The 15,458-nt window shown below is 35.5% G+C and overlaps 1 protein-coding gene across 2 annotated transcripts in view; it reads right to left on the minus strand.

Moving 5' to 3' along the window:
- The window catches only part of smoc2 (SPARC related modular calcium binding 2), a 94,682-nt gene that overhangs the window by 3,366 nt on the left and 75,858 nt on the right, over positions 1-15,458 (minus strand). For both annotated transcript variants that reach the window (XM_056470870.1, XM_056470871.1), the window contains exons 9-11: positions 14,279-14,361; positions 3,155-3,254; positions 678-925 (exon numbers count right to left, since the gene is read on the minus strand). In XM_056470870.1, the coding sequence (XP_056326845.1) occupies positions 678-925; positions 3,155-3,254; positions 14,279-14,361 (431 nt within the window). The remainder of the gene's footprint in view (positions 1-677; positions 926-3,154; positions 3,255-14,278; positions 14,362-15,458) is intronic.

Consider the following 15,458-nt stretch of genomic DNA (forward strand, 5'->3'; position numbering starts at 1 on the left):
AGGTGAACATGACAGGGGGGTTAAATAAAAGAATAAAATATGCCAAAATCCCCAGATTAGAATTAATTCTAAAGGATCGAGCTACTGTTACGTGCTACTGTTACGTGCTACTGAAGACTGGAGTATGATGCAGAAAATTAAGCTTTGCATCACAGGAATAAATTACATTATAAAATATATTAAAATCAAAAACAACTATTGCAATATTTTACTGTTTTGGCTGTATTTTGATTAAATAAATGCAAAAGACACTTCTTTTAAAAGCTTTAAAAATCTCACCAGTCACAAATTTAATTTGCATTTCAATGTAAATTGCATTAAAACATGCATTCAATGGAACGTCACTTGTGCTTTTTTTCTCTATCATGTCAAATCAAACTATTCTCAGCATAACTTAAAGGGATACATTCACTCAAAAGATTTAAATCTGCTCGCTATTTACATACCCTCAATTGGTTTCAAACCTTTTTGAGTTTCTTTATTCTGTTGAACATTAAAAAACATGGTTACAGTTTTCCATCTTTCTTTAAAATATCTTCTTTTGTGTTTACCTGATGTTTAACTCATAAAGGCTTGTAAGAAGTAAACTGTAAGAAAACATAATTTTCAGTTTTGGGTGAAATATCCCTTTAAATCTAGTGTGTAAATGCCTTGAAACAGGAAACAGTGAGACTCACCCTCTTCCTTAGTGACACCCAGACAGCCCATCAGTTCCTGCAGAGACAGGGCTTTATCATTGCTGATGTCGCAGTACTCCACAAACTTCTTCACGCACTTCTTGGGCTTAGATTTCTTGCGGAGTAAACGCTTGAACGGTTTGATTTCTTTCTTTCCGATATCGCCGCTGGAATTCTTGTCAAGCTGGCTGAAATACCAGTGAACAACTCGCTCTTCCAGTGTGTGGCTGGGGTCTGGCTCCAACATCCTGGGGAAGAATTCACAATAGTTTGATCATGATTTTAACGCACAACTTTTAGTCAAACTTGCCATGCGTTAAAAGAACACTCCACTTTTTTTGTAAATTAATTCATTTTACAACTCCCCAAGAGTTAAACAGTTGAGTTTTACCATTTTTGAATCCATTTAGCTGATCTCTGGATCTGACAAGAGCACTTTTACATTAGCTTAGCATAAATTAGACCATTAGCATCTCACTCAAAACATTTAGGAGAATAGTTCCTAGACATGTTAGCCTAGAAAATAGAAATTTACTTTCCTTCAGTCTTAAATGATGAAACTACAGAAGAGTCAAGCTTTAAATAGGAAAATTACCAAAACTCAACAATTCATATACATTACGGGATATGCGCCACAAAGAGTAGGAAATATGCAAGTGTATTTATATTGTCATTATGGGGAATGATAGGCATTTAGCTGAAAACTTTCTAAAATCCGGCAATAAATCCAACTCCAGCAACAGTAAATAGACAAACTATTTTACCTGCAGATAATTTTTTTACTCTGTTATTGCAGTGACGTGGTTTCCCGGCACATTTTTTCTTTTTCTTTTTCCGTTGCATTGCTTTATATATGTATTTTTTACTCAGTAACGGATCTAAAATGTAGCAAAACTTTAGGCAAATCATACTTAAGTAAAGGTAAAATGACAGATTTTAAACACTACTCTAAAAAGTACAAATTCACAAAAAAAACAGTCAAGTACAGTAACGTGAGTAAACATAATTCGATACTTTTCGCCTCTGCCTAGGTGTTAAATGCCAGCATGCAACAATATCTTCTCCATCACTGATATACATGTTTTCTGCAATGCTTCAGAGAAAGCATATGTTCTCAAAAAGTTGAGTTTTTTTTTTAGGTAAATGCTAATGGTCTAATCTGATTCAATAATTAATGCTAAGCTAAGCTAAAAGTGCTCCCGTCAAACCCCGAGATCAGTTCTATGGATTCAAATATGTTAAAAACTCAACTGTTTGACTTTAGGGGAGTTGTAAAACGAGCCTATTACTCAAAAAAAGTAGTTTTACTTTAACCCCCTGTGGTCAGCAAACGTACAAAGAACTGTATGCCTTAAAATGAGCTTAAAATACCCTGTCATTTTTGAAACATAGATTTAAAAACTGTAATGGGTCTATTTGTATTTGTGTGTATTCATAATTACAACAAAACGATATATTTGTGTAAAATTGGTAAAACAGACAGGGAGTACTTTCTCTTTCTGTGTCTTCTGTCAATATGACTGGCAAACGCATAGGAAATAAAACAGCTGAATCTGTGAATATTTTCCTCACTTTCATTATGCAGGCCTGCATTAGTCACTGCATTAGTAATAATAGTTCACGCCTCCTCACAAATGAGCCATAGAGCTTTTCATTCATTTATTCATTGATTTTTCTTCGGCTTAGTATTTATCAGGGGTCGCCACAGTAGAATGAACTGCCAGCTATTCCGGCATATGTTTTACGCAGCAGATGCCCTTCCAGCCACAACCCAGTACTGGGAAACACCCATACACTCTCACAATCACACACACTAATACACTACAGCTAATTTAGCTTACCCAATTTACCTATAGAGTAGGTCTTTGGACTGTGGGGTAAACAGGAGCACCCGGAGGAAACCCACGACAACACGGGGAGAACATGCAAACTCCATACAGAAATGGCAACTGGCCCAGCTGGGACTCGAACCAGTGACCTTCTTGCTGTGAGGCGACAATGCTAACCACTGAGCCACCATATGGCCCACTTCTCAAAAGTCTTGTGAACAAACAATGTGTTTTTCATGCGAGTTATTTCAGTGAGTTCAAATTTTTCGTGTTATCACTAACCCCTTCTTTCTCAAACATACAATCTTGTACATAAATGTTGCTAACGTCTTATTGTAGCCCAGGTTGAGCTGTTTACAGTGGGGTACAGACTTTAGCCACTTAAATGTTTATAAGCAACTGGAAAAAGCACAAATATAAGGGCACATCAGAACTTCTCCAGGACCCCAAAATACCCTCAGTTCCCAGAAGGTTAAAAGTTGAAGTTTTGCTTTTGTTAGCTTTTGAGAGCAGCCTGAATCAGTGATTACAGTCAGTCAGTCGGTCATCTTACAAACTAAGAAAATATTCTTACACCTCACAGGGTTACTTAAATTCACGAACTGGTCCATTACATGTGCATTAATCAGTTGTCCGTTTGTTGTTTACCTGCCGCCAGCAGCCGGGTCGGTTACTGCATGCACCATGTCTGTGGATAATGCGTCCAACACACTGGTCAGAAATTCAGTTTTCTTCTCTCCTGGACATCCTGAAAAAGAGGAACAAAAGAGTTCAAATAGCTGCATATAAGCATGTAATAACATGATGAATGCATTTTAATTTAATTAATCCTTCAAATGGATCCGTTTTACAAGAAGGTGATGATTTGTTCAGCACTCATCATCTTAAATCCTCAAAAGTTTATAATATTTAGATTGTTAAACTAAGATATAGGTACATTTTATAAAGCTATATTTTGTATTGTTTCATCTTTGCATCAAATTTCAAAAAATACGGAATTATATGTTAATTTAGCTGGATTATAAAAATTTTTTAATGGTACAATCAAATTATTATTTCAAATTGCATTTATCACACACACACACACACACACACACACACACACACACACACACACACACACACACACACACACACACACACACACACACACACACACACACATATGTATATATATATATATATATATATATAATTATTATCATTATTATTATTAATATTTTATATATACAGTTAAAATCAGAATTATTAACAGAGCTTAACAGAGCAAGGAAATTTTCACAGAATGTCTGATAATATTTTTTCTTCTGAAGAAAGTCTTATTTGTTTTATTTTGGCTAGAATAAAAGCAGTTTTTAATTTTTTAAAAAACATTTTAAGGTCAAAATCATTAGCCCCTTCAAGCTATTTTTTTCGATATTCTACAGAACAAACCATCGTTATACAACTAGTTAACCTAATTAACCTAGTTAAGCCTTTAAATGTCACTTTAAGCTGTATAGAAGTGTCTTGAAAAATATCTAGTCAAATATTATTTACTGTCATCGTGACAAAGATAAAATAAATCAGTTATTAGAAATGAGTTATTAAAACTATTATAATTAGAAATGTGTTGAGAAAAATCTTCTCTCGGTAAAACAAAAATTCTTTTGGGGCAAAAAAAATTGGGGCTTATAATTATGACTTCAACTGTGTGTGCTTTTATATATATATATATTGTTTTCTTATTTTTATTGATAAAATTTTTTATATGTGTGTGTGTGTGTGGTACATCTAGTTAATGCATACTTCGCCATAGGTGGCCCAATAAACGCTGGGATATGTAAAGCTGACAGACGTTTCTCTGTTTTTACACCAACAGCACTTAAAGATTGCGGAGAGCAGGAGAGTTAAACTATGTTATTGCTTCAGAGATTCTTCTCCACCCTGTCGTAAAAATCAGACCTCCGTTATCCTGTCTGAGGAACATTATGACAGCTGCCAATCAAGCACAAGTCCTGTGCTTTACACTCTCAGGTAAGAGGCTGATGTGTGCTGGAACTAAAACCTACAAACCAGTCAAAAACATGTCCTCTTCAGAATTTATCACTGAAAAATGACAACTGGCATGATGATTTTTGGATTATGATATCACTCATTTATTAATTTTCCTTCACCTTAGTCCCTTATTCATCAGGGGTCGCCACAGCGGAATGAACCGCCAACTATTCCAGCATATGTTTTACGCAGTGGATGCCCTTTCAGCCGCAACCCAGCATTGGGAAACACCCATATACTCTCACATTCACACACACACACTTAACACTACGGCCAATTTAGTTAATCCAATTCACTTATACCGCCTGTCTTTGGACTGTGGGGGGAAACCAGAGCACCCGGAGGAAACCCACGCCAACACGGAAACAACGTTTAAAATCCACACAAAAATGCCAACTGACCCAGCTGGGATTCGAACCAGTGACCTGAGCCACCATGCCGCCTATTTTCTTTCATAGCACAAGTAATCCAAAGTTCATTATTTTGAATGACAACAATCTAAAGGTGACACATTGAAGTTCTCAAAAGATGTTCGTAATCGAGCATCTATTCCCCACTAAACTTTATGCCATATATTTATTGAAAAGTGAGAAGAATGCAGGAGCTCGTATGAACAGCTGGGATGGATTTTTTATTGTGTCTGGAGCAGAAACTCGCGCAGATCTTCAACACAACACTCCCCAGCATTCTGAGCTCATCTTGTAAACCTGCTCACGCTTTTAAATGTCATTTTTTCACTCTTGTGTGAGGACATCTGTTTACTTTCTCACACACACACACACACCTGTTCACAAGGACTTTCACATGCTTTAGCTCTTACAGCGGAGAATCTGTTGCCTCTGGGCCTGACCATAAACAACACAGCATGTGAAGACTCTTCCTTGCAAACACACAGACTTTCCCTTTCTTTTTCTTGCTTTGTGTTGGACAGATAGATTGATATGAGGAAGATGTAGGACTGTCAAACTTTCTAGGGCATTTGATGTGCATCAAAATTGTATTAGATTAACTAATACACATATGCACATACTACTGACATATTTGCTGCTTTATAGCTGAATCCGCTTTGTTTCATAAATGATATTTCACACGTTTAGTTCTGCAAATAAATATATAACATGTCAAATTTTAAAAAGGGGTATTTCTTCATCTAAAAGTACATATATATATAAATCTTGATTTAATAAATAAATATATATTTTATAGTTATTCAATTGTAAATAGTTTCCCAGTTCTGGGTTGCAGCTGCGTAAAACATATGCTGAAATAGTTGGCGTTTCATTCCGCTGTGGTGACCGCTGATAAATTAGGGACTAAAGCCCATTCCCAATTCTACCCCTTACCCCTTGTTTTGCTCGTTCCCGTGAAGAGGTAGGGGTGTCCCAATTCTCTTTAGCTTGAAGGTGTAGGGCTAAGGGGAAGGGGTGAATAGCCCTTCAAATGAAGATTTTTCAGGACCACACTCGAAATCAAGGGGTAAGAAAATTTCCCAGGATACACCAGCCACCAAGGCAGGATAGTTACAACCGGAAGTAAGGAGACCCACAAATTAGTATGTTTTAGTCATTGTTACGAATTTTTACAACAAACAAACACGTTTTAATACATTCATAACCGTGTTCGTGTTTCACCGTCATGCTTAAAAAAAACCCACTAAAATAAAAACCGCTAAATTTCGGGATCTGTCCATAATAATAACTCCTGTACAGCAGTCCTACAATATTCTGTCACTCAATGACACTCGAATACCCTGTCAGAAAAGTCTAGTGTCTGGGAATGGCCTTTTTACAGTGTCTGCTATAATGTTAATGTTGTTTTGGTGTGTTTACATGATGAATATGGCCACTGTGTTAAATGCACAGTATAATTACGATCTTATTGCCACATTATATCCTCATGATAACATGATATATGTCTTCAGTGATTTCCTGAAGATAAATACCAAAAAATAACACAAATGGAATAACTACAGCAGTCACGATCATCTGATCTCATATGAAGAAAGAGATCACAATGACAAATGATGCTGTGTGCAGGTGCTGTAGTGCTGTCCCATTTCTTAGGGGTAAATTTTGAATCCTTTCCTACTCACACTCAGTTTTAAGGGCCAAGGGGGTACAAAAATAAAAAAAAGTTTTGGGATTGGGCCTAAGCCGAGATAAAATGAATGAATGAATTGTAAATAACTGTTTAAATGCATTTTGTGCATTCACGTGTTGAAAAAAAAGCTTCATTTTCTAGTCTTGAGTGTTATATGATCTTCATTTTAATATGCTGATTTGGAGCTCAGGTATAATGACTTTTGTTTAGTATAGAAAATGACATTAAGTGACAAGAACAAAACAAACATTTTGATTAAAATCTAAAAAATTTAAAATAATGATATATAAAAAAAAGAATTATTTAATTATTTTAAAAAAGATGTTAATATACTCTCACCAGCCACTTTATGAGGTACACCTACTTGTACAGGGTTGGACCCCCTTTTGCCTTCAGAACTGACTATTTACAACTGACATATTGACATGATAGCATCACGCAGTTGCTGCAGATTTGACGGCTGCACATCCATGATGTGAATCTCCCCTTCCACCACATCCCAAAGGTGCTCTATTGGATTGAGTTCTGGTGACTGTGGAGGCCATTTGAGTACAGTGAACTCATTGTCATGTTCAAGAAACCAGGTTCTGAAATACTCAGACCAGCCCATCTGGCACCAACAACCATGTCTCGTTCAAAGTCACTTAAATCACCTTTCTTCCCCATTCTGATGCTCAATTTAAACAGCAGCAGATCGTCTAGACCATGTCTACTGTACATGCCTAAATGCATTGAGTTGCTGCCATTGGCTGATTGGAAATTTGTGTTAACGAGCAGTTGGACAGGTGTACCTAATAAAGTAGCCGGTGGTAGTTGCACTGTAATTCATTTTATTCACCAATTAAATTACTGGTCAACTTCAAAAACAACTTTGCAATTAATCTGCAATTTTAACTGCAATTTTTAAATCTGTGTTTACATTAACCGTTTAAATTAAACTTTCTGCTAGTAAATAACAAGAGTGACTTCCTTGATGACATCATCATCCAGGACATGACATCATATCGGACATCCATCAATCAACAGCACAAACAAAAGTGAGTACAAGCAATGGATTTGATGAGTTATAGGTTCATTTACAGTGCCATCCTGTTTATTAAAAGCACAACACTGAGCATTTTTCCAAAAACATCTATAAATCCTGTCAATACATTTTCAAAGGGAGGAACTTTCAGATTCCACACAGTTTAGAAATGTAACACACACACACACACAAACACACACACACACACACACACACACACACACACACACACACACACATTCTCACACCTCATACTGTTTGAAAAGCCTATTACACCACTTAATCTTAATTAAAGTATGTAGATAATCCTATTAGTCTGAGTCTGACCAGGGTTACTCCAAACGCTGTTATCTGGGACAGAGACAACGCACAAAAGCATTTCTCATGTACTTACACTAACTAAAAAGTACCACATAATTTCCATAGTATTCCATCATTTACTGTAAATACCATGGTGCATCATAACGGCGCCACGGTAAACGGCACAGTATTGTTTCATTGCACAATAGTACAATTGTGTAAGTGTGCATGTTAGGCCTGTTAAATAATTTATTTCTGCATGCATGTATTTTGTTTTATATAAATTCATATTTAGTTCGATATTAGCCTATGTACCTGAAATGAACAGTGCTAAATGTTGTTACTGTAATGCTCTTTAATTTCTAATTAACATTCTTGATGTTTATTATTTTTACAATGCATTTAATAATATGCATTATGTAATAATCTTTATTTTATTTAAGATTGATAATCATATTAATATTAATGATAATCATATTAATATTAATTGATAAGTTAATTAATATTAACTTAATGTCTTAATTTTATGATCTCCTTCAAAAGTTTGTGGTTTGTACGATTAAAAAAAGCTTTCTGATGTTTATTCATTTCACAGTGTATTTAACAAAATGCGTTTTGTGATTACATTTATTTAAGATTAATATTCATATTAATAATAGTGAATATGTTCATTAATATTAACTTGATGGGTATTAATTTTAATAGTACCCTTCAAAAGTTTGTGGTTAATACTATTAAAAGAAGCTTTTTGATTTTTATTTGTTTTACAGTGTATTTAACAAAATGCGTTTTGTGATTACATTTATTTAATATTAATATTCATATTGATAATAATTAATAAGTTAATTAATATTTACTTGATGTGTCTTAATTTTACAAAACCCTTCAAAGGTTTGTAGTTCATACGATTTAAAGAAGCTTTTTGATGTTTATTGGTTTTACAGTGCATTAAATAAAATGCATTTTGTGATTACTTTTACTGTATTCAAGATTAATATTCATATTGATAATAGTTACACGCTCATTAATATTAAATTGATGTGTACTGATTTTAAGGTCACACTTTATTTTGATGGTCCGTTTGTTGAATTTAAGTTACATTGCAACTAATTCTCATTAGATTATAAGTAGACTGTTAGGTTGGGGTTAGGGTTAGTGTAAGTTACTTGTACTTGCTGAGTACAAGTAACTTACATGACATGACACTAGTCACTTGCTAAGTGACTAGTGTCATGTACTTGCAAAGTCTCTTATAGTCAGTTAAATGTCTGTTGAAGGAGCAGCATCAGCAGATATTAAACAGACAGTCTACTAATACTCAAATGGACCATCAAAATAAAGTGTTACCAATTTTAATAATACCCTTCAAAAGCTTTTTTTTAAATGTTTATGGCCAAGGCTGCATTTATCAGAACTAAAACATACAATAAAACAATAATATTGTGAAATATTATTACAATTAATAACCATATTTGAAATTAAATGTTTATTTTAAATGTTATTTATGATTTAAATGTTATGAAATGTTATTTATTAATGCTATTTAAAAAATATGTTTTAATTTTTTATTTCTAAATGAGCATTTTCAGCATCATTACTTCAGTCTTTAGTATCACATTATATTGCAGAAATCAATCAAGCTGATTTGCTGCTCAAGAAACATTTGTGATTATTATCATATTTTTGAGGAAACCCTGTTTATTTCGGGATTTGTAAACATTAGAAAATTGAAGAAAAAAACAACAACGTTATTTTGAAATCATTATTAATGTCTTCCTTATTACTGAACGCGTTTGACAAATGTTTTAGAATAAACTATTATATATTTTAATAAATAATAATAATTTGAAAAACTTCCGAACAATAGTACGCTCAAAAAATGACTTTTGCTGCTTGTTCAAACTACTTATTTAAAATGAGTTAACACAATTCTTACATTTTTTTGCGACAACTTAAATGTTTTATGTTCAGTCCACTTATTCATTCATTCATTTTCTTTTCGGCTCAGTCCCTTTATCAATCTGGGGTCGCCACAGCGGAATGAACCGCTAACTCATCCAGCGTTTGTTTTATGCAGCGGATGCCCTTCCAGCTGCAACCCATCACTGGGAAACACATACACACTTATTCACACACATATACACTACGGACAATTTAGCCTACCCAATTAACCTGTACCACATATCTTTGGACTGTGGGGGAAACCGGAGCACCCGGAGGAAACCCACACGAACACAGGGAGAACATGCAAAAGGTGACAGCACTACCTACTGCGCCACTGCGTTGCCCTCAGTCCACTTATCCATTTATAAAAACTATTAAGTTAACATAATCAATTTGGTTGGGACAGCATGAAGGAATTGTGTAGAACCCACACTCAAAAATAACTCATTGGATAAACTTAATTTAATTGAGGGCAGGATTTCCATCCAACAAATTAGTTTAGCAACAACTTAAGAAAAACACAATTAAATGAAGTTGAGTATTTATAAATGCAAAAATATACAAATACATTTGTATTTTTATTTAACTTAAACTCAAAGGTCTGATAATATCATGTATGACTATTATGTGTCGCACATTTCGAAGTCTCTGTTTCACTTTGTCTGATGCTCCTTACTAATCTTGTTGCTTTTGACCTCTGAACTGCTTTGCTCATTCTTGCTCTGGACTGCTTTGCTCATTCTACCTCTGGACTGCTTTGCTCATTCTGCCTCTGGACTGCTTTGCTCATTCTGCCTATGAAGTGCTTGGCCCCTTAATTGCTGCTTGCAGCTATATTTTTATTTGAAATTATGCTAAATGAACTAAAAGAGCCATTTTAAGCATATTTCATGAGTTACATATATACAGTTGACTGAGAATGATCTCAGAACTCATTTTAGGACAGTTATTGCTCACTGAGCAAAGCAACAAACTGCATTTTTGCTAATTAAGCTGTCCCATCACAGCATGCTTAAGTTAACTTAATGGTTTATAAACTTATCTGGACTGAAGATAAAACAAATACACTGGTCAAAGAAATGACAAGTATTGTGTTTCAGCTTATTTTAAACAGGTAGTTTGAACATGCAGCAGTAATCATTTTTTTGACTGCAGTATTTTTTTACAGTGTGTATATATATATATATATCATCATCAAAAATACAAAATAAAGTATGTAAGAGTTCAATATACGACTCAATCCACATTAATCAGCTGCTAACTTTGGTCTAATCGGCAGCTTCAGTCATGCTGGAAATGAAAGTCAGCACTCGTTTTCTCTTTGCAGTTTTTTTTATCTTTGCCCTCCACTCCTTCTTCCTCTGCTCTTCATCACAGCCACTCCCCCACACTCATCCCTCCTTGTCATCCTCCTAGACTCGTGCTATCTATTGTAATCTATCTTTTCTACCTCCCCTTTCCTCAGTGAGATGATCTGTTAACATCTGTCGTCTATGCAGACCCAAGGGTCGTGGGAAAACAGGAGACGGTTTTAGACTGTAGATGACACACACACACACACATACCTGTGCATACTTGAGCTCACGTGCTAAAACAGACATCTTTGTTCTTGTATTGACTTCTCGGGTCACACTTTACGATAAGGCTTCATTAGGTAATGTATTTATTAACATGCACTAACACTTATAAATCATAGTTCAACATTTACCAATGCATTATTGACATCTAAATTCATGTTTGCTAACATTAATTAATGCACCATGAGTTATTATGAACTAATAATGAGTTACTTTATTTTTATTAACTAACCTGAACAAATACTGTAATAAATGTATTGTTCATTGTTTGTTCGTGTTAGCAAATGCGTTAACTAACATTAACAAATACAACCTTATTGTAAAGTGTGACCACTTTTCGTTTAGTTGACTTTGTTTGCGTTTTGGTCTGATTGATTAGTTGATGTTAAATAGCAAATTTGCATAATGAATTAAACAGGGTAGGTGCTGCAGCCACAGAACTTATTCATTGTTTAATTGAAATCAAAATTGACTGTTATTGAATGTTTATGTTGCTAGTGCACATTGTTAGTCTTTCGTTAAATTAATCACTTAACAATTAATCTGTGCTAGTTCATTCTAATAAAAAGTCTTACCATTTTCTTCCGCATTTGGAGTTCGCTATTGTAATGTAATGTGTGTATTTATATGGCACATTTATTGTGTATGGCCATTCACCCTAAGCGCTTCACAATCATGAGGGGGGTCTTGGATGATGCGACGGCAGCCACAGGACAACGGCTCCAGTGCCGTCACCACACACCAGCTATAGGTGGAGTGGAGAGACAGTGATAGAGCCAATTTGGTGGATTTGGAGGCCATGATGGGTAAGGGTCAATAGAAAGAATTTGGCCAGGACACCTTTACGAGAAGTGCCATGGGATTTTAAATGACCACAAAGTGTCAGGACCTTGGTTTAACGTCTCATCCGAAAGACGGCGCTCACTGACAATATGGTGTTCCTTATAATGGGGCATTCAGACTCACATAGACCACAGGTTGAGCACCCTCTGTTGGCCTCACTAACACCACATCCAACAGCAACCTAGTTTCCCCATGTGGTCTCCCATCCAAGTACTGACCAGGCTCAGCCCTGCTTAGCTTCAGTGAGTAATCGGACGTGGGCTGCAGGGTGAAGCTACAGGAGAAGCACTTTAGCAACGAGACCAACACCGTGTAAGTACATTTAGACTTGTTTTCAGTTGCTGTGTATGGTTATGCCTCTCTGGCTATACCACTAACTCTACTCTCTCCAAAAAAATAAATAAATAAAAATAAAAAACTTACATTACTAATGCTTTGCTTCTTAAACCTTACACACCTGAAACTTGCCTATAGCACTTATTCACTGTTGCTCTTATAGTTGTGTAAATTGCTTCCTTGTCCTCATTTGTAAGTCCCTTTGGATAAAAGCGTCTGCTAAATGACTAAATGTAAATGATATGGCTGTGGCTGTTGACATCAGTTTGATGTCAATATTCTTAGCCGCACCCCTCTAACCATTAATTTGCTATGAGGTAATGATGTGCAAAAAGAAAGCCCCACCCCCTACTCAATATTTTGTTTAAATTGGAAGTACATCAACATACTGAACTTAAAAGACTTTTAAAGACCAGACTTTAAAGTGCCCCATTTTACTATTTTAAATGTTTTGTTTTAAGGGTTTTCTATACGATAGTTTTAAATCCATGCCAAGTCAAAATAAACACAAATTTTTATCATAACTGCTGCTCTTTTTTTAACATACTATAAAAAGTTATTGATGCCTAGCATTATTTAGTTTAGTTCTAGTCCTCTAAACTTGCGTCAGACTGACTAAAAATATTAGGTCAAACCTTGTATAACAAAAAAAAATTGTTTAAACCTGATTAACTTTATTAAAACAAATTAGGCAACAAACCATTTGACAACCAAGGATAATTGTTGATACGTACCCCTATATACATTTCTGGAGAGCATAAAATATGTCCCAGGAGCTATGTTTTTTTGCAGTTTTTGTTTTCACGAATCCACCAGAGGCCGCTGTGTATGCTTTTTCAGAGCTCACATTTCTCTCGCGAGTGTCATTCACACCTGCTGTTCTCACGTAAATCCACCAAAGGCCGCTGTCGACTGACTGACTGACTGACCGACCGACCCACCCACTTCCCTAAACCCAACTAACAGTGTTTCAAAAGCACCAATTGACCCGATCACCCACTTCCCTAAACCCAACCGACAGTGTTTTCGATCCAGAAAAAGAAAAGCCCAGATTCTGGTTGATTCTGCTGTGGCGACCCCAGATTAATAAAGCAACTAAGCCGAAAAGAAAATGAATGAATGAACGAATGAATGAATGTTCAACTTAAATTGTTTGTTAAATTTAGCCCATATAAATTGTGTGCAACCACTTGGCTTAAAAACATTTAGTAAATTCAGTGAATCATTTCAATTTCAGGGCACTACAGTGTTTGATTGTCAAAGTAAACATTTCTTGCTGGCATCCATTGAAGACCATAGACTTGCATTGCGCAAATATGTTACAAACCTACATGTGTTTGTATAGGAAATGCAAATGACTGTAATGATTTCAGACTGTACAGACTGTACAAGCTACATCAAAAAAGCTTTTTATAAATGTTTATAAAAATGTTTTTATAAAGATATAATAAATGTTTGGTTACTGGAGATCATCTTACTAGTGAAGCTGTTTAATAACAATACTTTTTGTAGCTTTGTTTTCATAAAGTGTCTGTAAGGTTTTACTATCATTGCAAATAATTGTCTATCTCTTGCACAATATTTATCTCAGAAGCGAACAGTTAAGCTCACCCTGCAGGTGTCTGCTCCTGTAATGGTCCTTGGGTTTGTTTGGGTGGGCTCTGGCGTTTCCATCACATTTTGGTTGTTCATGTCTACACAATCAGAGAGAAAAATGTAGTAAAGGAATGAGAGTGAATACAAAGCATTATTGTTTACACAGAGATGAGTCAAACAGCTCAAATATTCCACCAATGCTTAGAAAAAAAGTTAAAGGGATCGTCTGATATTTTGAAGAAAGTTGGAAACCTGTAACTATTGACTTCCAAAGCATTTGTTACAGACTTTCAACATTCAAGAAAATATCTTCTTGTGTGTTCAACAGAACAAAACAAAACAAAAAAAAAAACTGCTGACAGACCTTTCATTTTTAGAAGAACTATCTCTGAGATTTGTTTAATAAAATAGTCTAATAACAATGAGTAAGTGAAGAGATAAAGTAAAATCCATCCATCCACAGTATCTATGTATCCATCCATCCATCTATCTATCTACAGTATCCATCCATCCATCTACCTACCTACCTACCAACCTACGTATTTACCAACCTACCAACCTACCTACACACCCATCGACCCATCCATCCATCTATCTACAGTATCCGTCCATCCATCCATTCATCCATCTACCCACCCATCCATCCATCCATCTACAGTATCCATCCATCCATACATCGATCTATCCAGCTACCTACCCACCTACCCATCCATCCATCCATCCATCTACCTACCTACCCACCCATCCATCCATCCATCCATCCATCCATCCATCCATCCATCCATCCATCCATCCATCCATCCATCCATCCATCCATCCATCCATCCATCTATTTACAGTATCCATCCATCCATCCATTCATCTACCCACTCATCCATCCATCCATCCACAGTATCCATCCATCCATACATCGATGTATCTATCTACCTACCACCCACCCATCCATCCATTCATCCATCCAAATATCCATCTACCTACCTACCTACCTACCTAGCCACCCACCCATCCATCTATCTACAGTATCCATCCATCCATCCATCCATCCATCCATCCTTTAGTCTAATAGTATAATAAATGTTTGGTATGTATGTGTACTGAACTAATATAGTGCTATTTTAGCATTGCGTGTGCAAAACCGTATTATGACACTTCTACTCATCTGCATGCTTTACCAAATTAACATTTTAACTAAATT

This window comes from Danio aesculapii, chromosome 13, assembly GCF_903798145.1.
Source record: "Danio aesculapii chromosome 13, fDanAes4.1, whole genome shotgun sequence".
Lineage (NCBI taxonomy): Eukaryota > Metazoa > Chordata > Actinopteri > Cypriniformes > Danionidae > Danio > Danio aesculapii.